The following is a 23,001-nucleotide window of genomic DNA, read 5'->3' on the forward strand; positions in this document are numbered from 1 at the left end:
CAATTAAGATAACGATTGCTCAGCTAATGAAATGCCAATGGAAAAGAACTATGGAGGTATCTCTTCTAGGAGTAGAAGACATATGAGAGTTAATTATATATTATCATTGTAGTTAGCTACCTTTAATATTTTGATATCTATACTTTAAAAAGTTATATTGATATTACTATAATTATGAAAGTAAAATATCTAAGTCAATTTACTATAACCCTATCGGTTTTATTAATGAAAATATAAAAATAATAGGTAAAAAGATAATTTTAATATTTCAATTAGTGGTGACAGGCAATAACGTCACTAGGGGCAACAGATGATTGTTTGTTGTAGATGAAGATAGCGACGACAATAGGTGAGGGCCACTTTACATCTGTGTCGACGACACAATTGCCGAGTGACCCTTTCAACGCATGGCATCGACATCGACGTAGTTCTCGAACAATAAAAGGGTCGCACGGTATCTACATCGATATCGATGCAGAGGCAGAACGGTCGGTACCTTTCACCTTGCTTTCTTCATCGACAATATCCATGAATTCCAATGGCGTCGTCGTCTGTCATAATCCGTTAGTTATCTTTTTTACATTTCGTTTTCGTGTTTTCGTTAGTAAAACTGACAACATTATGATAAATAGATTTAGATATTTTACTTTTATAATTATATGGATACTAATATAATATTTAAAAATATAAAAAATAGATAATATGTAATTAGCCTGACTTACTCAAGCTTAACATCCAAATATCGTACTTTTGAAGGCACACATCACTGCAACATAGGCAGTCTCGCTCTGCAACCTTCATCAATGCTAGCTTGTTCAATTTGTGTTTTCCCTCGATCTACTTTGTTCTTATGGCTACATCCTCGTGGCTCAAATACTAATAGATAAACTCCTTTCAACTTTAAGAATAAGTTGAAATCATGATACATCATATGGTGGATCAGATGAAACATGTTCATCCCATAGTCTCTGGGCCAACGTGGGCCGGTTCCGATCGTCTTCCAAATGTTCCGGTCGAATCGTTCTCGTCGCTTCCCTCTTATACGATTTCCTTTTCCGCGAGCCTTCGCTTTACGCGTCATGTTTGACAGTGAGCCGCCGGCCATGTTTAGCAATTCTTCTCGGTTGACAAGTCTAAAGTGGAGGCGTTTCCTTGTCAGTGTCTTCAGGTTTGTGGCATCCAACAAGAATAGTGATCGTCACGTCAGTACAGGGGATCGGTTAACGTGTGTATGTGATGAGGATATAAACAGGAATAACCTTTGTATATGAACAAATACTAGAAGACCATACTACATAGCGGAATTAAATGGAATCATAATCAAATAAAACACCAAGATATACGTGAAAAACCCCTCCAATATGAAGAGTAAAAACTACAGGGTAAACTAGAGATAATCCACTATGAGAATAATGAATATACAAATCTCAATCTCTTGCCCTAAACCCTAACAACAATCACAAGAGAACAACTGGGATACAAGGATCACGTCACTGTCTACAATATCTAAAACTTCCCCAAGTAATCACAGCAAGAGTCTATTGTAGATTTGATCTAACATGAGATGAGAACACTGCTAGATGATTGAGAACAACCTCACTACGTTATTCTTGTCTTCTTCTCTTTTTTTCTCTTTATTTTCTATCCTTCTTTTCTTTGAAATCCCGTGACTTATTTTTCTGTCTCCAAAACGTAGCTATCGTATCCTCGTAATACGAGCTGAATTTGTGAGCTGCCAGCCCAACAGGATGCACACGAAAGACGACCAATCCAACCCTCGACGGGCACTCTCACGATGAGTGGCAGCTTGGTCTTCTCTTGAGCCCCCGGTCCTCCTCTCCCACTCACAAAAAGACCTAACAGCACCAGAAGAGCTTATCCACTGATTAAGGGGAAATGGCGATGGTTTTAGATGCTTTTGTGAACACTTTCATCGAGAAGCTGGCAGATCTCATCAAAGACAGGGTTGTGATGATGTCGGAGGTGGATGACGAGCTGCAGAAGCTCAAGGAAAGTCTAGAAACAATTATTTGCCTGCTGAAGGATGCGGAGAGGAAGAAGATCCAAGACTCGGCGATCAATAGGTGGGTGAGGAAGCTGAAAGATGTCATGTACGAAGCTGACGACATTATCGACCTCTGCAAAGCTGAGGATGGCAGACCCGCCGAGGAAGAACCACCGTCGACGTCGTTGGGTCAACGGGTACGCTGTGGCTCCCCTCTTCTCTCATGCTTTGGTAGTGTTCCCTTCCGTTATCAAATTGGTATCAGGATTAGGGACCTGAATGATCGACTCCAACACCTTTCTAATGATCACTTGAGCTTTAAGCTAGCTTCTATTAATCGACAAGCCTCAATAAGTGCCATTACCAGTAAAACTTCTCCGCTTCTGCCGCCGGACACCACCGGAAGTGTCATTTGTAATGCTACAGATAATCTCGTTGACTCGTTGAATGAGGGAAATGGACAATCGCGTCTCCTTTTTGCTATTACGGGCATGGGAGGAATAGGGAAGACCACACTTGCTCAGAATATATTCAATGATTCTAGGATTATCGACAAGTATCAAATCCGATTGTGGGTATGTGTTTCACAAAAATATTCCGAGATCGATCTGTTAAAACAGATGATAAGAGGAGCAGAGATAGATCATGGGCAAGCAACGGAGAGAGCAGAACTAGAACCGATGCTTAGAAGGGCTATTGAAGGAAAGAGCGTCTTTTTGGTGCTCGACGATGTATGGCGAGCGGATGTATGGGTAAACTTACTTCGTACTCCACTGAGCAGTGCAATGGCCATCAGAAGAATTTTGATCACCACCAGAGACAGAAAGATCGCAAACCAGATGGGAGCCGTGCATATCCATAATGTCAAATTGCTGCGTGAGGACGAAGGTTGGGAACTGCTGTGCAGGAGCGCATCGCTACAACGGAAGAAAGATACCCAAGACCTGCGAGATATAGGAATTGGGATTGTTCGGAAATGCCATGGTCTTCCTCTGGCAATCAAGACAATGGGAGGCATTCTAATCACAAAGGAGAAAAGCCGGAGAGAGTGGGAAAAGGTGCTCGACAATGATGCTTGGACTATGAGCAAGCTTCCTGAAGAACTCAAGGGAGCTCTGTATTTAAGTTACGAGGATTTACCGTCTCATCTCAAACAGTGCTTTCTTTACTTTGCTCTTTTCCCTGAGGACTATGAGTTTCTTCAAGAGGATCTTGTTAAGCTGTGGGTAGCAGAGGGATTCGTAGAAAATGAAGGTAGCAAATTCCTCGAAGAGACAGCCAAGGAGTACTTCACAGAGTTTACGAGGAGGAGCATTCTACAGCCAAATCCAGGGTTTGGAAGTACACGAATTAGTAAGGTGCATGATCTGCTGCGATCGCTTGCTCAATTTTTGGCAGAAGATGAATGTGCCTACGGAAATGCGCGTGAAATAAAATTCCCTACCAAGCAAAAGCTTCGTCGTCTATCGATGACAGAGGAAGGGAATGTGGCAACACTACCTGAAGTTGTATCGAGGCAAAACTGCTTGAGGACTGTGATGCTCTTCAGAAGCCCCACAACGGTCCTAAATGAATCCTTGGTAAGACTCCGGTGTCTCCGCTGCTTGTCTCTCAGAGGAACCGCAACCGGAAGCATCCCAAATTCCATCGGGAACTTAATTCACCTGCGATACTTAGATCTATGCTCTACCAGCGTGTCCAGACTGCCAGAAACAATCGGGCAACTAACCAACCTGCAAGTGTTAGACCTCCGCTTTTGCAAGCATCTGTGCACACTTCCTCGGGGCATTACCAGATTGTGCAATTTGAGGTGTCTCAATCTTTTTATGGCACCGCTAGAACATTTACCGGCAGGGATTATGAAACTGAAACAGCTGAATTTTCTTTCAGGATTTGTGATCGGTGAGCGAGACAACGTTGGTAATCGGACGCTGAGTGTTTGTGATTTGGAGGAGTTGAAGTATCTTGATCGGCTCAGACACCTCAGACTAGATAGGCTGGAAAGGTGCTTCTCTAATGGGACTTCTCTGCTGCTGAATAAATCCCTTCTTCAGAGATTACGTCTCTCCTGCACATCCGAACTACAATATTCCGAGGAGGAGACGAATCAGATACAACATGTCTTTGACAATCTAAAGCCTCCACCAGGATTGGATGATCTTATAATCGTTGGGTTTTTCGGCCGAAAAATTCCAAGCTGGATGCAGTCATCGTCTTTGGCAACTTGTTTTCCTTGCTTGACGTGCCTGACTCTGACAAATTTTGCATCGTGCTTGCAGCTTCCACCACTGGGTGAGTTGCTGCATCTGCAATATCTAAAAATTATCGGTGCAAACTCTGTAATAAGCATCGGGCTGGAATTTCTTGGAGACAACGCAGCAACATCAACTGTGTTTTTTCCTGAGCTTAAATCGTTGGTTATAGCAAAGATGCCAAACTGGGAAGAATGGTCTCTGCGCCGAGGAGGAGGAGGAGAAGCGGAAGAAGAAATAGCGGCAGCACCAGAGCGGCCACTCGTATTGCTGCCTAATCTCGAGACATTGATTCTTGGGAAATGCCCCAAGCTCAGATCTCTTCCACAAGGCCTGCTGGATCATGCTACCAAATTGAGGTCTTTGTTTATTGAGGGAGCCAACGAGCTGAAAGCCCTGGAGAACATGCCCTCCCTGAGTGGACTACTGCAAACCAAAGATTGTCCTTCTCTGGAGAGGATCTCAAACTTAGGGGCACTCGGGACTCTGGACATAATTGGCTGCCCGTCACTCGTGTGTGTGGAGAAGGTCGATGCACTGAAACGCCTGCAAATGAGAGATGCTCCCATGGAGCGCCTCCCCGAGTGGTTGCCGGGACTGGTGCATCAGCCCAACAGCAGTTTAGTTGTGGTGGTTGTATGCGACGTTCGTCTGCTGGAACGATGCATTAGAGGAGGCGAAGACTGGCACATCGTCCAGCAGATACCTGCCATCAGCTTATATGCAGACACTGACAGAGGAAGTCGATATGTACACTACAACAAGGAGCCCGTCAGCTACAACACCAACTTCAGCACAGAGTCATAAAATGGTGAATCAGCGAGCGGCCTGTCGTTGAAGAATGGCATTCTTCTGCAAAACAAGAATGCCTTGGAGGAGTCAATCTTTCATCGACCGCATGCTTTGCTTTTCCTACTTATATGCTGTTGTGCTTTGAGAAGAGAAATGACGATAAGATGGTATGAAGAAGTAATGGTCGGTGGTTTCGTGTCCATGGGACCTTATAGCATTTGCGTCACTTGTGCCTGTCTTGTTTCCTCCTGCCAACGTAAATTGAAATGTTTTCGTTTTCCTTTGGGATTGTATTTAATTTGCGTTTCGAATAACATGGTGTTCAAGTATGTTCTCTATGCCTGGCGAGTGTATGTATGTCCTATCATAGCTTTAGATTTTGTCACTTAATTATAACTGAGGGGTGTTTGGGCAATACATCATTTGGATGTCACTAAATTTATAAGAGTAAATTTTTTTTTGTTGCAAGGATAAATATACAACACTATCAAGAATATTAAGTACAAATATAAACGCTAAGTAGGTTACTTGAAGCCAGTATAAGTAATAAGAATATGATTTTTTTACGCATCAAATTTCATAACACAGTCATCCATCAGCTTCGTTGAGCATAATCTATTGACTCAAAATGATGACTCATATGAATATGAGATTCTAGGACTAGATTATTTGATGACCTAATTAATTTTTAAGATTTAAGATTTTTGGTTTATAGAGTAATCCTGTTGAAGCATTATTTTTAGTAATTATGATATATATATATATATATATATATATATATATATATATATTCTTGATGTCGAATATTATTTTTGAAGTCAGGGATTAGAATTGACCTGTATCCATTATATAATTTAAGTTATCATTCTTGACATTAATAATATATATGCTATTATTGTCAATGATATTATTTGTCCAATGCCATGAGATCTAATGAAGATTAAATATAATGTTAATTATTTTGGCACAAGTAATATATGAATTATTTTAGAATTATTAAAAATATGTATATTGAATAGTTTGATGGATTATCTTCTTTTCAACTGTTTGAGTTTGTTGAGTAGTATACATGTAGCTCCAAATTTTATCTTATGTCAACAAACAATATATTTTTGAATTTTAAAAATTATAATAATTTATTGAATATATATTTTATAAAAAATAATTAATTTTTTATATGCTTGTCAATCACCATTTTACTTGTGTTATCAAAATTCAAATTTATTGAATGAGTTTGTTCAAGTTATTTAGACATTATGTAACAAAAAGTGGGAAAAAAAAAACTTAACTAGAGGTAGATCTGCATCTAAATATTTTCTAACTTATTTTTGACTTAGTATTTCAACTATGAACTAAGTTGAATTCATATCATTTTCTTATCAAATTTTCTAGGAGGGGATGAATGCAATCAACGGGAAACTTCTCCCCTTACCATACATCAAATTCACATAGTTAATATTTTCCTTTATTTGAATTTTTATTTCCTTTTTTGTGCATTATAATTAAGGAAATAACTAAAAGTAGTTTCCTTAATAGTGTGGGAAACTAAAAAAGTTAGTCTATCAATTAAATAATTACATAATCTAAATATTATCTATAATCATAAATGATTTTTCTCCCTTAATAGAAATTATTATCATAAATAGTGTGTTACTTTATTTAAATTATTAATTTTCTTGTTTGTGTAGTATGGTTAGGAAAATATTTAAAATTGATTTTTTTAATCATGTGAATAAGTTAAGAATTTTATTAATTAATTTATTTGTTATCGAGTGATTTAATTTTGAAAATTAAATAATTTAAATTTCATTTTAGTGTATGAACCATAATAAATAAATATAATAATTATATATTTATATGTCAAAGTAAAATAAATAATAAAATAAATTATTGCTTACCTTTTGAGGAGAACTCATTTTCTTCTATATAAACGGGGCTCTTCCTCCCTCATTCCTCACCAGCGTAGTGGAAGAATTGAGAAAATGATTCTCCCAATAGAGGATCCTTGAGAAGTGGTATGATCATCTATTTCTTTTTTAATCATTTTTATTTTTTTTAATTTTTTTATATTAAATTTTTTATAATTTATTTGATGCATAATAATATTTAAATTTTATAATCTTATTATTAATAAATGATGATCATTGAATTATGATTTTAGAATAATTAGTCAATTTAATAATATTTTTAATTTATTTAATTAGACATATTTATGCTTTAAGAAATTACTGTGAATTTTTATGATTTAATTAGTTTTAAATTTAAAATTATGAATTTAAATTAATTATTTATGATAAATATATTTGAGATTAAATATTATTTTATAATATTTTAAAAATATTAAATTTTAATTTAATAAGATGTGTAAAATTAGGGTATGACCCAAGCTAAGTTAATTGATCAAAGCAGCAGCCATGTGGCCTAGTACAACCTAGCATATATGGTCATATATAATACAGCTCGTGTTGTTAAATATGATTTAACTCATATAGTTAGGCATGACCCAACCAATGTGATAAGGCATGACCTATCTCACATGGTCTAGCATGACTTAGCTAACATGACTAGATATAACTTAACTCATATGGTCAAACACAACTTAACTTGTAAGACAAAGTATGACCCGGTTTACTGGTAAGGCTCCACCAAACTTGTGAGTGATGCTTAGCCCAATTCGTGAAGCTAAGCCCATTGCACTATGTAACTAGCATTAGACACATTATCATCCCTCTAGTAAGCCTATTGTATATTAATATAACATATTATTTCAAACAAACATGTGTGACACACATGACTCATCTAATACTTGAATCGATTGGTTTGTTCTGGGTTAGTATCATGCGATATAGTCTAATTTTCTCTCCCTTCATTGGTTTGAGCCCGTTAGTTAACAAAATTAGATAGATTTAATTATTCCAAGCTAGTTTAAGGTAATTCTAAACTAACTCGACAAATTCAAGCCTATATAATCTAATTGAAATTAAACAAATCTAAATTAGATAAATCTATGATAATTTGAGGCTGGTTTCGATAGATCCTAATTGAATTATGTTTCGTTCAAGTTAATTGAGTTATTCCAGTTATGATATTAGTTGCATGAGGACTATTGAGAGATATGTCTTTTTTTTTATGATTACATAATCTTAAAATTTTTATCTAAAAGTATTATTTTGAAATAATTATTAATTTTATTTTTAAGATTAAATTCATGATATTATTGTGATTCTATCATATAATACTACATATAATTGTGTTGAGTAGTTTACATTACAAATATAACTTGTGAAAAAAATTACAGGTCATCATGATGCGAAGACACCAATAGAAATAGTCTAGTAAGTCATATATCAAACATAGTACCTTACAATATTTCATCATACTATTTATTGGATATATATATATATATATATACATGTATAAATAAATTATAATGATTGTTAAAAAATATTAATTGATTTATCTCTAATCAGTTATGTGACTTTATTTTGAAATCTATTTTTGTGTAAAAATAAAAAAATAAATTAAATTAAAAATAATTAAATTATTCTTATCTTTTAAGGGTGGACTCATCTTTTTCTTATCCCCTATTTCAGAGGGGTAGCGAGAGAATTAAGGAAAGAATCTCTATAAGGTGATAATATCTAAAGAGAGGTAGGATCCTATATTTTTTCCTTATAAATTTTAATTTATATTTTAAAATATTTAAAATTAGAATCATTATAATTTTATAATGCACAATAATAATTTTGATTTATGATTAGTAAATAATTATCATAGAATTTCATGTCAAGAATGCTTGACTTATAATAAATTTTTTAAGCTTAAATAAATTTTAAGATTGATTTAATTATTAAAAATGTTATTTTAAATAAAATAATAATTTTAATTTATTTAATTAGATATGATTTAATTAGTTTTAAATTTGGGATCATGAATTTATTAAATTATTTAATTCATTAAAAATAGATTTTTAAATTCAATTATTTAGAAGTATTTTTTGATTCTAAAATTCTAAAATTTTTAACGAAATGCTTATCTAGTAATTTGATCACGTTTAATTATTATTCTATAATATTTTAAAGTATTTCTCAAAAGATTAAATCTAATTTCAAGAGTCAAGCTTGAGTTTGGCCCGAGCGAAGTTGATCCGCCAGATCAAGTCGAACAATTTTGAATAGCATCAGGTCCTCAGGCAATTTTGCCTCAAAACAACTTCAGGTATTATTGCCACATTCCCTTCCTCCGTTATCGATAGACGACGAAGCTTTTGCTCGGTAGGAAATTTTATTTCACGAGCATCTCCGTAGGTGCATTAATCTTCTGCCAAAAATAGAGCAAGCGATCGCAGCTGATCATGCGTCTTACTAATTTTTATGCTTCCAAGCCCTGGATTTGGCTGTAGAATGCTCCTCCTTGTAGACTCTGTGTAGTAATCCTTGGCTGTCTCTCCGAGCAATTTGTTACCTTCATTTTCTACGAATCCCTCTGCTATCCACAACCTAACAGCATCCTCTTCACCAAACGCATAGTACTCAGGGAAAACAGCAAAGAAGAAAGCACTGTTTGAGATGAGAACTTCCTTGCTCATCGTCCAAGCATCATCGTGGAGCACCTTTTCCTGTTCTCCTGTGGCAGCAGTGATGCACTCCTGTCTGACAGTTGCCAACCTTCGCCCTCACGCAGTAATTTGACGCTATGGATCTGTTACTGCTACCATCCGACTTGCAATGTTTTGCTGTCTGGTCACAATCAAAATTCTTCTGACAGCAGCTGCTCTGCTTAGTGGAGTGGAGTCCCATGTATGCTTACCCACCCATACATCCGCCGCCACACCATCATCCACCACGAAAACCACACTCTTCCCGTGGATATAGCCCTTCCAAACAAAAATCAGTTTTTCAAGCCCCGGATTCGGCTGCAGAATGCTCCTTCTTACAAAACCCATGATCCTCGGGGAAAAGAGCAAAGGAAAGAAAGTAATGTTTGATGTTGCTGCGTCGTCTCCAAGAAATTCCGGCCCGATGCTTAGTACAGAGTTTGCACCGATAATTTTCACATATTGCAGATGCGGCAACTCGCTCAGTGGTGGAAGCTGCAAGCACGATGCAAGATTTTTCAGAGTCTGGCACGTCAAGCAAGGAAAACAAGTTGCCAAAGACGATGACTGCATCCAGCTTGGAATTTTCGGCCGAAAAACCCATCGATTATAAGATCATCCAATCCTGGTGGAGGCTTTACATTTGCCAAAGACATGTCGTATCTGATTCGCCTCCTCCTCCGAGTATCGTCGTTCGACAGCGGATGCGCAGGAGAGACGTAATCTGTGAGAAGTCCCACTAGAGGAGTACCTTTCCAGCCTATCTAGTCTGAGGTGTCTGAGCCGATCAAGACACTTCAACTCCTCCAAATCACAAACACTCAGCATCTGATGACCAACGTTGCCTCGCGATCACGGACCCTGAGAGAAAATTCAGCTGTTTCAGTTTCATAATCAATCCCTGCCGGTAAATGTTCTAGCGGTGCCATAAAAAGATCGAGACACCTCAAATTGCAAAAGCGGAGGTCTTACCAAGGATTCATTCAGGACGGCTGTAGGACTGTTGTAGGGCTTTTGCAAGCATCTGTGCACACTGCCTCAGGGCAGTACCGGATCGTGCAATCTGAGGTGTCTCGATCTTTTTATGGCACCGCTAGAACATTTACCGGCAGGGATTGACTATGAAACTGAAACAGCTGAATTTTCTCTCAGGGTTCGTGATCGGTGAGCGAGGCAACGTTGGTAATCAGATGATGAGTGTTTGTGATTTGGAGGAGTTGAGATCTCTTAATCGGCCCAGACACCTCAGACTAGATAGGCTGGAAAGGTACACTTCCAATGGGACTTCTCTGCTGCTGAATAATTCCCTTCTTCACAGATTACGTCTCTCCTGCACATCCGCTGTCGAACGACGATACTCGGAGGAGGAGACGACATGTCTTTGGGAATCTAAAGTCTCCACCACGATTGGATGATCTTATAATCGTTGGGGTTTTCGGCCGAAAAAATCCAAGCCGGATGCATTCATCGTCTTTGGCAACTTGTTTTCCTTGCTTGACGTGCCTGAAAAATCTTGCATCGTGCTTGCAGCTCCGACCTCCGGGTGAGTTGCCGCATCTGCAATATCTGAAAATTAGTGGTGCATGTTTAAAAGTTGAAGTATATTTCGGAAGATTATAAATTAATATTTTATTTTTAAAATAAAATTAGTTAGAGTTTTAGGGATAAAAAATTGTTAGTTTAAAAAGTTCAATTATATTTTGAAATATTTCAAATAGATATCTTATTTTTTAAAAAAGAAAATTAGATGGAGTTATAATGATTAGAGACTTGTATTTCATATCTATAAATAAATTACATCCATATGTGTAGATTAATTCAAGTCTCACACATAAAGTCAAAGAATTATTCAACATCATTAAGTCTTTTTCTCTTTAAGAAGTTCAATAAAGTTTTTTGTTTCTTATTGTTCTATTTGGTTTGATCATAGGTTAATAGTACCTTATTACTACTATTTGATAAAGGGTTGCACTTGCATGTGGTCCTCTCTTTTTTTACATGGTTTCATAGCCACAAAGATAATAATCCATATTTCAAAATCTTCTCGGTTAAGAAGATAATCTTTTTCCTGCAAACACAAATTGAAATCTTCTCGTTTTCCTTTGAGATTATGTTTAATTTACGTATACAATAACATTGTATTGAAGTATGTTCTTTTATGCCGTGGACATGTTATACCTAGCTGAGTGTATGTATGTCCCATCGAAGCTTTTGGATTTTTTCACTTAATAATAATTATGTTTGTGTTGAATCTCATATTTTGATGATGATGTCAATTGTAATTTGTTTGATCTAATCTGTATGTTGAGAAAAGTATGCAGGATTAACTACGATGACAGTAAGACTTGAAGCAGGTATTGTGCCGGAGTTAAGATCGAGATCACGTTGGGAATTCGAGAGTTCATCGGAAGTTCTGCGGGAACCAACCGAGAAGTCCAGAAGCTTGCCATAGAAGCTCGTCGGAACTCGCCAAGAAGATCGTTGCAAAGTCTAGGAGCTTGCCGGGAGTCCATCGGAGCATTGCCAAGAGTTCGTCGGATGTTCACTGGAAGTATGCCAGAAGCTCGCCGGAAGTGTGATTGATGCACCGGAACATAAATTACAGTAATCATGTCTTAGTTATCATAGTTAGAGTATAAATTAAGTTAGAATTGGGAGGTAATCCTACTAACTTAATTAGGGGCCAACCGTGCCCTTAATAGGTTGAATTGGGTCGTATTAAACAGCTCATTCAGTACCTAAAAGCTCAACCGACGATGGCACAGCCTGGGAGATCCAGTCTCCCAGGTGGTCTAGGCAGTGGTACCGCCCAGACTGGGCAGTGGTACTGCATAGTATCAGGATGTCAGGTGTTGGTACCGCCCGTACTTGGAAAACCCGGGATGAAATATTTTTAAGCTCCAAGTTTGAATCAACTTGAAGCCTATAAATAACCCTCTCATCCTTGGTTAAGACATAAGTATTGAGAGTAAAAAGGAAAGAAACGCTGCTGTAATCTTGTGTGAATCTTCTCTCAAAGTTCTACGTGTTAGAATAGTTTGAGAGAGGAGTGAGTGGAGGTGTAAGGGTTATCTCCTAAACCCGGTAAAAGGAGAATCGAGTTGTAAAAGGTGATTGGTCTTATCCTATTGAAGGAAGACCGATAATGGATGCCAGTGGCCTCAACAGAAGAGGAATCGGTAGAGTGGATGTAGGTCACGACGACCGAACCACTATTAACTCGGTTTGCATTTACTTTGAGCAATTTACTTTTATAGCAACTTGCATCTTCTCCTTACTATGCTTTTACTACGCCTACGCTCACATAAGCTTTCAAGCTATCTTTACGAAACAGTTTTCGTCGGAAATGATTTTATCGTACGAAGGTTTTTTGAACCAATGTAGTTTTTACCGTTGCACTAATTCACCCCACTTAGTGTCGACTCGTTCCTAACAGTAAGGTCAATACTGGTTTTTCACTTTATGATTCATCTAAAGAGAATTGGCTTGTAGACGTGTTGGAGGACTTGTACGCCATGGCCGATGAGTCAGCACAGCTTGGTCCATGGGTCGACGTCGAGAGTTTACGATATGTTGGAAGAAGTTCTGAAGCCGGCTATCTCAGAAAGTCGGGATGCTGACGCCGTCTAAGGGAAGGCTTCTCTCGGTCGGGGTGGTGACGTCGTTTAAGGGAAGGCGCCTCTAGGTCGGGACGCTGACTCCGTCTTCCAGGGAGGTGTCTCTCGATCGGGGCGATGACGTCATATAAGGGAAGGTGCCTCTAGGTCGGGACGTTGACTCCGTCTTTCAGAGAGATGTCTCTCGGTCAGGGCGGCCGCGCAACAGGGGTGGCCGAGCTCCAGCACAGAAGGCCCTCGTCGGGGGTTTCCCGACAGTGGCCCCTCGTCGATTAAGTTAGTCGTAGCCTTCTCTTCCTCATTTTTTCGTCCCCTGGCCAGATGCCGGTCAAGAGCTTTTATACTATTGCGCGAGGATCGGCTGTACATGGATTTGGCGCAGCGACCGATCCTCGAGTGGCGAGAGGGTACCTTCGTGTCGTCGTCGCCCGGAATGCATGGAACGGCATCATGCGGCGCCGTCCCAAGCTTTTCGGGATGGGACGTACCGAGGGGTGCCTCGGTATGGATTATTGCTTAGTGCGTGGAAGTACTCCTCACGCTAACTTGGCAAGGTTGTGTGTTGTGACGTAACTGGGGTCCCAAATATACCTTATCAAGACGTATATAGAATCGCATTCATCCTTTCGAGACTGAATTGGGCTAAAGTGAGAAACATGGATTTTTTCTTTTTATGGAAGCTGACTCGTCGTTTATTACGGATGAGAAACGTATATATGATTCCCCCCCTCGTAAGAAAAAGGCGTTCCGAAGGAAGAAAACAGCAACAGTGTTTGGCTTCCAGGTCGTCCGACAGAGATACGTCTCATCCACTAAGTTAAGGGGAAATGGCGATGGTTTTAGATGCTTTTGTGAACATTTTCATCGAGAAGCTGGCCGATCTCATCCAAGACAGGGTTGTGATGATGCTGGAGGTGGATGACGAGTTGCAGAAACTCAAGGAAAGTCTGGAAACAATTATTTGCCTGCTGAAGGTTGCGAAGAGGAAGAAGATCCAAGACTCGGCGATCGGTAGCTGGGTGAGCAAGCTGAAAGATGTCATGTACGAAGCTGACGACATTATCGACCTCTGCAAAGCGGAGGGTGGCATACTCGCGGAGGAAGAACCATCATCGGCGTCGTTGGGTCAACGGGTACGCCGTTGCTTCCCTCTTCTCTCATGCTTTGTTGGTGTTCCCTTTCGTTATCAAATTGGTATCAAGATTAGGGACCTGAATGATCGACTCCAGCATCTTTCTAATGATAACTTAAGCTTTAATAAGCTAGCTTCTATCAATCGGCAAGCCTCAATAAGTGTCATTACCATTAAAACTTCTCCGCTTGTGCCGCCGGACATTACCGGAAGTGACATTTATAAGGCTACAGATAATCTCATTGGGTTGTTGAACAAGGGAAATGAACGATCGTGTCGCCTTTTTGCTATTACGGGCATGGGAGGAATAGGGAAGACAACACTCGCACAGAAGATATTCAATGATTCTAGGATTATCGACAATTATGAAATCAGATTATGGGTGTGCGTTTCAAAAGTATATTCCGAGATCGATCTGTTAAAACAGATGATAAGAGGAGCAGAGATAGATTCTGGGCAAGCAACGGAGAGAGCAGAACTAGAACCGATGCTTAGAAGGGCTATTGACGGAAAGAGCGTCTTTTTGGTGCTCGATGATATCTGGCGAGCGGACGCATGGGTAAACTTACTTCGTACTCCACTGAGCAGTGCAACGGCTATCAGAAGAATCTTGGTTACCACCAGAGACGGAAAGATCGCAAACCAGATGGGAGCCGTACATATACATAATGTCAAATTGCTGCGTGAGGACGAAGGTTGGGAACTGCTGTGCACGAGCGCATCGCTACAACGGAAGAAAGATATCCTAAACCTGAGAGATATAGGAATTGGGATCGTTCGGAAATGCCATGGTCTTCCTCTGGCAATCAAGACAATGGGAGGCGTTCTAATGACAAAGGAGAAAAGCCGGGGAGAGTGGGAAAAGGTGCTCGACAATGGTGCTTGGACTATGAGCAAGCTTCCAAAAGAACTCAAGGGAGCCCTGTATTTAAGTTACGAGGATTTACCGTCTCATCTCAAACAGTGCTTTCTCTACTTTGCACTTTTCCCCGAGGACCATGAGTTTCATCAAGAGGATCTTGTTAGACTATGGGTAGCAGAAGAATACATAGAAAAAGAAGGTAGCAGGTTGCCGGAAGAGACAGCCGAGGAGTACTACACAGAGTTTATAAGGAGGAGCATTCTACAGCCAAATCCAGGGCTTGGAAATATAAAAACTACTAAGGTGCATGATCTGCTGCTTTCGCTTGCTCGATATTTGGCAGAAGATGAATGTAGCAACGTAAATGCTCGTGAAATAAAATTCCCAACCAAGCAAAAGATTCGTCGTCTATCGATAACAGAGGAAGGGAATGTGGCAATAATACCTGAAGTTTTTTCCAGGCACAACTGCCTGAGAACCTTGATGCTCTTCAGAAGCCCCACAACCGTCCTAAATGAATCCTTGGTAAGACTCCGGTGTCTCCGCTGCTTGTCTCTCAGAGGAACAGCAACCAGAAGCATCCCAAATTCCATCGGGGACTTAATTCACCTGCGATACTTAGATCTATGCTCTACCAGCGTGTCCAGACTACCGGAATCCATCGGGCAACTTACCAACCTGCAAGTGTTAGACCTCCGCTCTTGCAAGCATCTGTGCACACTGCCTCGGGGCATTACCAGATTGTACAATTTGAGGTGTCTCGATCTTTTTAAGGCACCACTGGAACATTTACCGGCGGGGATTATGAAGTTGAAACAGCTGAATTTTCTCTCAGGGTTTGTGATCGGTGAGCGAGGCAACGTTGGTAATCGGATGCTGAGTGTTTGTGATTTGGAGGAGTTGAGGTCTCTTGATCGGCTCAGACACCTCGGACTAGATAGGCTGGAAAGGTACTCCTCTAATGGGACTTCTCTGCTGCTGAATAAATCCCTTCTTCAGAGATTATGTCTCTCCTGCACATCCGCTGCCGAACGACAATATTCCGAGGAGGAGACGAATCAGATACAACATGTGTTTGACAATCTAAAGCCTCCACCAGGATTGGATGATCTTATAATCGTTGGGTTTTTCGGCCGAAAAAATCCAAGCTGGATGCAGTCATCGTCTTTGGTAACTTGTTTTCCTTGCTTGACGTGCCTGACGCTGAAAAATTTTGCATCGTGCTTGCTGCTTCCACCACTGGGTGAGTTGCCGCATCTGCAATATCTGAAAATTATCGGTGCGAACTCTGTACTAAGCATCGGGCCGGAATTTCTTGGGGACGACGCACCAACATCAACTGCGTTTTTTCCTGAGCTTAAATCGTTGATTATAGCAAAGATGCCAAACTGGGAAGAATGGTCTCTGCACCGAGGAGGAGGAGAAGCGGAAGAAGAAATAGCGGCAGCACCAGAGCGGCCACGCCTATTGCTGCCTAATCTCGAGACACTCATTCTTCGTAACTGCCCCAAGCTCAGATCTCTTCCACAAGGCCTGCTGGATCATGCTACCAAATTGAGCTCTTTGTTTATTGAGGGAGCCAACGAGCTGAAAGCCGTGGAGAACCTGCCATCCCCGAGTGGACTACTACAAACCAAAGATTGTCCTTCTCTGGAAAGGATCTCAAACTTGGGGGCACTCAGGAAGCTGGAGATAATTGGCTGCCCATCACTCGTGTGTGTGGAGAAGGTCGATGCACTGAAACGCCTGCAAATGAGCGATGCTGCCATGGAGCGCCTCCCCGAGTGGTTGTCGGGACTGGTGCAACCCCCCAACAGCAGTTTAGTTGTGGTGGTTGTATGCGACGTCCGTTTGCTGGAACGATGCATTAGAGGAGGAGAAGACTGGCACATCGTCCAGCAGATACCTGCCGTCAGCTTATACGCAGACACCGACAGAGGAAGTCGATATGTACACTACAACAAGGAGCCCGTCAGCTACGAAACCAACTCAGCACAGAGTCATAAAATGGTGAATCGGCGAGCGGCCTGTCGTTGAAGAATGGTATTCTTCTGCAAAACAAGAATGCCTTGGAAGAGTCCATCTTTCATCGAGCGCATGCTTTCCTTTTCCTACTTATATGCTGTGTTTTGGGAAGAGAAATGACGATAAGATGGTGTGAAGAAATAATGGTATTTGGTGTCGTGGCCATGACACCTTATGGCATTTGCGTCACTTGTGCCTAATCTTGTTTCCTGCAAACATATATTAAAAAGTTGCTAGTTTTCCTTTGGGATTATGTTTAATTTGCGTTTACAATAACATGGCGTTGAAGACTGTTCTACTATGCTGTGGACACATTATACATTGCAGTACATGTATGTCCCATCATAGCTTTGGATTTTATCACTTAATTATAACTGAAGCGTGTTTGGACATACATGATTTGAATGTCACTGAATCTATGTTACTAAGTCATGTATGCTAACATAAAATTTATAAGAGTAAGTATTTTTTTAAAAATTTTTGTAAGGATAAATATACAACACTTTCAAGAATATTAAGTACAAATATTCTTATAAATTAAGTACAAATATTTTTTACTTGAAGTTAGTATAAGTAATAAGAATATGATTTTGCCCGTTAGTCTTCAAGATACACATATCATTATTTTACGCATCAAATTTCATAACACAGAGTCATCCATTAGCTTTGTTGAGCATAACTTGCCGACTCAAAATGTTTAAATTAAAGCTAATAATAATATACTCATCAATCTTTTAGCCTACTTTCAAGACTAAACTCATGTGTCACAATTTGAGTGAATAGTGACTTGTATGAATATGAGATTCTAGGATTAGATTATTTGATGACATAATTAATTTCTAAGATTTTAGATTTTTGGTTTATAGAGTAATCCTGTTGAATCATTATTTAATTAGTTTTAAATTTAGAATTATGAATCTAAATTAGTTAATTCATGAAAAAAATAGATTTTATATTAATTATTATTTTTATAATATTTTAAAATATTAAAAATCTAATTTAATAAGATAGGTCAAATTAAAGTTTGACTAAAGCTAAATTGATTGACTAAATTAGCCCTGTATGGCGGGCGGGCTGATGCATGAAGAAACTTACTTCGCACTCCACTAGACAGCGCAGCGGCAACCAGAGACCAAAACTCCAAATTACTACGTGAGGGCTAAGGTTGGGAACTGCTGTGCAGGAGCGCGTCGTGCGGCGACAGGAAGATATGATAAGCTTAACCGCGGGAGGTGTTCTGATCACAAAGGCGAAAAGTTGGACTATGAGCAAGCTTTTTGAAGAACTTTAGTTACAAGAATATATCATCTCATCTCAAACATTACTTTCTTTCCTTTGCTCTTTTCCCCGAGGATCATGGGTTTTGTGAAGAGGATCTTGTTAGGTTCTGGGTGGCAAAGGGATTTGTAGAAAATGATGGTAACAACTTGCTTGAAGAGGTCACCAAAGAGTTTGAAAGAAGGAGCATTCTACAGCCGAATCCGGAGCTTGAAGGTATGAAAATTAGTAGGATGCATGCGATCGCTAGCTCAGTTATTGGAAGGAGATGAATGTACCTATGGAGAAATAAAATTCCCTACCCAGCAAAAGCTTCGTGCGTCGTCTATCGATAACAGAGGAAGGGACTGTGGCAATGATACCTGGAAGTTGTATCACGGCAAAACTGCTCGAGGACTTTGATGCTCTTCAAAGGCTCTACAACCGTCCTAAATGAATCCTTGGTAAGACCTCCGCTTTTGCAATTTGAGGTGTCTCGATCTTTTTATGGCACCGATAGAACATTTACCGGCAGGGATTGATTATGAAACTGAAACAGCTGAATTTTCTCTCAGGGTTCGTGATCGGTGAGCGAGGCAACGTTGGTCATCAGATGCTGTGTGTTTGTGATTTGGAGGAGTTTAAGTGTCTTGATCGGCGCAGACACCTCAGACTAGATAGGCTGGAAAGGTACTCCTCTAGTGGGACTTCTCACAGATTACGTCTCTCCTGCGCATCCGCTGTCGAACGACGATACTCGTAGGAGGAGGCGAATCAGATACGACATGTCTTTGGCAAATGTAAAGCCTCCACCAGGATTGGATGATCTTATAATCGTTGGGTTTTTCGGCCGAAAAAATCCAAGCTGGATGCAGTCATCGTCTTTGGCAACTTGTTTTCGTTGCTTGACGTGCATGACTCTGAAAAATCTTGCATCGTGCTTGCAGCTTCCACCGCTGGGTGAGTTGCCGCATCTGCAATGTCTGAAAATTAGTGGAAGATCATAAATCAATCTCTGTTCATCCAATCTTCTGAACTCTGCTACGGATCCCAACAATTATCAATACAAAGGCGTAAATATGCTACCACCAACTTGCCTTTCGAGTCGGAGTCTTGCAAGGTTAAGGGATTTGGTGGGAAAGGTGATATTGGATTATGGGAGGAAGATCCATCTTCATTAGCCAGAGATGAAGAGGCCATCTTACCACTGGGGAATCTGAGGAGCAAGTGTTAGGTTTCACCGAAAAAAGAATCTCCACAATAATTAGAATGGTTAAGGTGCACGTTGAAGAACTAGAATTGTCATTGATCATGTCGACTGTTGTTGTAGTTCTTATGCATATCTCCCACAACACTGTAGAAGCTATACATATTTGGCACATTACCTGAAAATTTGATTTAATTGTTAGAATTTTAGCAGGAGGGAATTGTTGGTGCTCAGCTGGTGAGGTGCTAATAACCAAAAGAACTCGAGATGTTACCTCTCCTGGGAGTAGGAGACTTCTGCGGCCATCGTGCTCAAGCTAACCTCCAAATCATGAGACTTTTGAAGGTACACATCACTGCAACACATGCAGCCTCGCTCTGCACTCTTCATCAATGCTTGTTCATTTGTGTTTCACCTTGAAGGCCGCAAATTGTCCTGCGTAAATGACTGGCACAACAATCTGAATCCGTCTGGAAAAGCCACTGAAGCCCTTTAAGTGCTGCCTGTGCTATCAATGCTCAGCTCCAATGTCAGCAAATCCAGAGCAAACAGTATCAATGAATTATTGGGAATGTGATGCCAATCGACAATGCCTTGTCAAATATTACCTCAAGAGTTTCAGGTTCTTGGGATCATCATCCCTATCTAGGATCCAATTCAGGGAACTTGAAAGGTCCTTCACCATCCTTCAATGCCCATGTTGGAGTCTGGCAAATGTCCTAATGTCTGTAAAATCGAATTAGTTTCATGAACAGAACAATCCAAGTCCTGATTGACTGCATAGTGGGATGCTAGTAAATCTTACTGAACGGTCAACAGGCTGACAAAAGTATGCAGAGGCTTTCTGATATCAGATCAAAAGTTGGTCCAGTTTAGTTTTGTGACATTGGAAGATTGTCGACTCATATATGAACCTAGCTCATGCTCTTGATGCAGAATCAATCCAATCAGCACAAACCTTGTCTAAACCAGTCAATGCCAGTAGGTACTGGATAGAACAGCTGATCTTGTGGCAGAGTCTTGTGAGCAGTGGCTGCTAGTTTGTCATTAATGCTGCCATCAAACAGAAACCAGTTCTGGCTGTTTGACTGATTGACCTGATGACCTCAATCCTGCTCTGAATCATTGCCCCCCCAGTCAGGCAGAGAGTGATTAATTCACCTGTTAGTTTCCAATTGGATGAATGGGAGAATCCATTCCCCATGCATATCATGACTCCCCATTTGACGGAATCCAAGACACTGGGTCCCGGTGGACAATATCCATTGCTAATGTCCTGCAAGAATAGACAAAAAGCTATGCATATGGGACATCCAGTTAGTTAATAACTGATATTTAGTTAGCTCTGTTACTTGCCTTTCAAAGTATCTATACCAGTGTGCATATCCCATGAATCTACTGAACATGGCACAGAAGGACATGAAATCATAGTGTGGATCTGATATGCTTACCAGAACATGAATCCTGCCTTCATTTGTTGCAGAGTTCATGTCTTACCTAAGAACTTACTCTCTTTGTTTTTTTAACTACAACTTGGGATCAACACTGCAGCATTGTAGAAAGACAGATTAGTTCACAAACAACAATCAAGTGTGTATTTGTATAAGCCACAGATTTAGATTATGCCATTACTGCCAAGACTTGAGCGTGTGCTTATAGTCGGCTTCATAGGCTTCTATTATTATCATCTTCTTACTTCCTCCCAATAAAATGGAACACTTTCCATAGCATCTGTGGGGAGAGTGAGAAGATCACCACTCGATGTCCATTCAATTGGATGACGCAATCATGGGACCTTTTGCTCTTCATATTTGACAAATCCTTTGTTCTCGTTGATCTTCCCAATACAAAAAGCCCTGTGATCACTGTCATCAGGAAAGAGACTGCAGGGTAAGGGGTACATGTCTTGGCCTTACTCCAATTCCAGTCATATGCTGTTGTTTCCTTCTATGCTGCTCTCAAAAGATTCCCTCATTGTAAACCAACAGTGTCACAGTGTGCATCTCTCCAACACATGGTCATCTCTTGAAATGATGGATGAATTCTCTAGCTAGGGTGCCGAGGATGATGCTCCAGGTTGTGCCAACACCAGGGACCGGCAAGTTTGGACTAGTTCAGATGTGACACAGAAAATGCTTTGTTGAGCCTGCAGGTGTTGAATCTGCAACTAATATCATACAAAGTAAGCATTCATGCATGGATATTTATTAACTGAATGAATTAATTGATCAGAGAAAGAATTCCATCAACAAAACTGATCAAACCATGCTAGTTATACAATTAATATTACAAAATAGTCATAGATTTGTGTTTTGCATAATCATAGGTTTGTGTTTTTTAATCCAAATTGCAATAGTCATACAATTGATATTAACCATTCATCAACAATGCAAGCAAGTATATTCATTAGTTACAACAGAAAGACAACTCTTCCTTGTCACTTCATATTATTAAATCTAGAAGCAGAACAAAATTCAAGTCCTAGCTCTGGTCCAATGGTCTCTGATTCTGCAGTATACAAATTGTACAAAACAAATCCATCCGACTTTGGTAGGAGAGATATTTCCTAGGTTTGTGTATCCCAACTACAAGCCCTCAAACCAATAAGAACCAGAGTTTCATGATCATCATGACTGATGCACAAATCTAGATGTCTATATCACATACAATGCCAAAAGACCTATCATAGACTATGGAAAGAGCCCCTTGTGCAAATATAAGTGAGAAACAAACAAATAAGACCACTTCTCTCGCAGAAGTGAAAATATATGCGAAACTTTTCCTGGTGTCGCATTAGTTTATCTCTGTGGTACAATGAAATGTGAGAGTGCAGTGAGAGAGATACAAAGAATGAAGGCAGAAAGGGAGAAAGAAATTGAGTGGGTTGAAATTTCATGGGAGTTGAGGTGGGTGTATCTGCCCTCAAGAGTTATTCTAATGTCCCCAAGACTCACCATTATTCTAGGGTCTGCATGAAGCAGGGATCAATGAAAAGCTGTCAAGCAAAAAGCCATGCATGCTTTCTGAAACCTTCCATGCATCTGGGACTTTTAAAGAGGAAGTGACAAGACAGATTACCAAGTGAGGAGAGGGAACAGAAGAGGAATGTCTGTATGAACAAAAATTAGATATAAAAAAGAAGTAGATTGGTGTTTTATGGTTCCTAAACCTTTTGGTTTGGTTGTGTAGGTGTTGGAACATGAAGGGAAATTGGGGTGGCTGACAGCTCCATGGGAGTTTGGGCTGATAAATGCA

At 39.9% G+C, this 23,001-nt stretch overlaps 1 protein-coding gene across 1 annotated transcript; it reads left to right on the plus strand.

The window, feature by feature from the left end:
- The first annotated feature begins 1,747 nt into the window (after window positions 1-1,747).
- LOC135628341 (uncharacterized) lies at window positions 1,748-22,969 on the plus strand. Its single transcript, XM_065134961.1, has 6 exons — window positions 1,748-5,057; window positions 13,585-13,765; window positions 14,136-17,267; window positions 18,635-18,776; window positions 19,115-19,229; window positions 22,936-22,969. The coding sequence occupies exons 1-6, from the start codon at window positions 1,897-1,899 to the stop codon at window positions 22,967-22,969; spliced, it is 6,765 nt and encodes a 2,254-aa protein (XP_064991033.1). The 5' UTR covers window positions 1,748-1,896.
- The last annotated feature ends 32 nt before the right edge of the window (window positions 22,970-23,001 follow it).

Source organism: Musa acuminata, chromosome BXJ3-1, assembly GCF_036884655.1.
Source record: "Musa acuminata AAA Group cultivar baxijiao chromosome BXJ3-1, Cavendish_Baxijiao_AAA, whole genome shotgun sequence".
NCBI lineage: Eukaryota > Viridiplantae > Streptophyta > Magnoliopsida > Zingiberales > Musaceae > Musa > Musa acuminata.

Excerpts from the sequence above, each read along its gene's own strand:
- LOC135628341 (XM_065134961.1), top strand. The coding sequence starts at position 1,897 with ATGGCGATGGTTTTAGATGCTTTTGTGAACACTTTCATCGAGAAGCTG. Across the intron at positions 17,268-18,634 it reads CAGCACAGAGTCATAAAATG|GATCATGGGTTTTGTGAAGA; the intron begins GTGAATCGGCGA and ends CTTTTCCCCGAG. Across the intron at positions 18,777-19,114 it reads GCCGAATCCGGAGCTTGAAG|GGTTCGTGATCGGTGAGCGA; the intron begins GTATGAAAATTA and ends ATTTTCTCTCAG.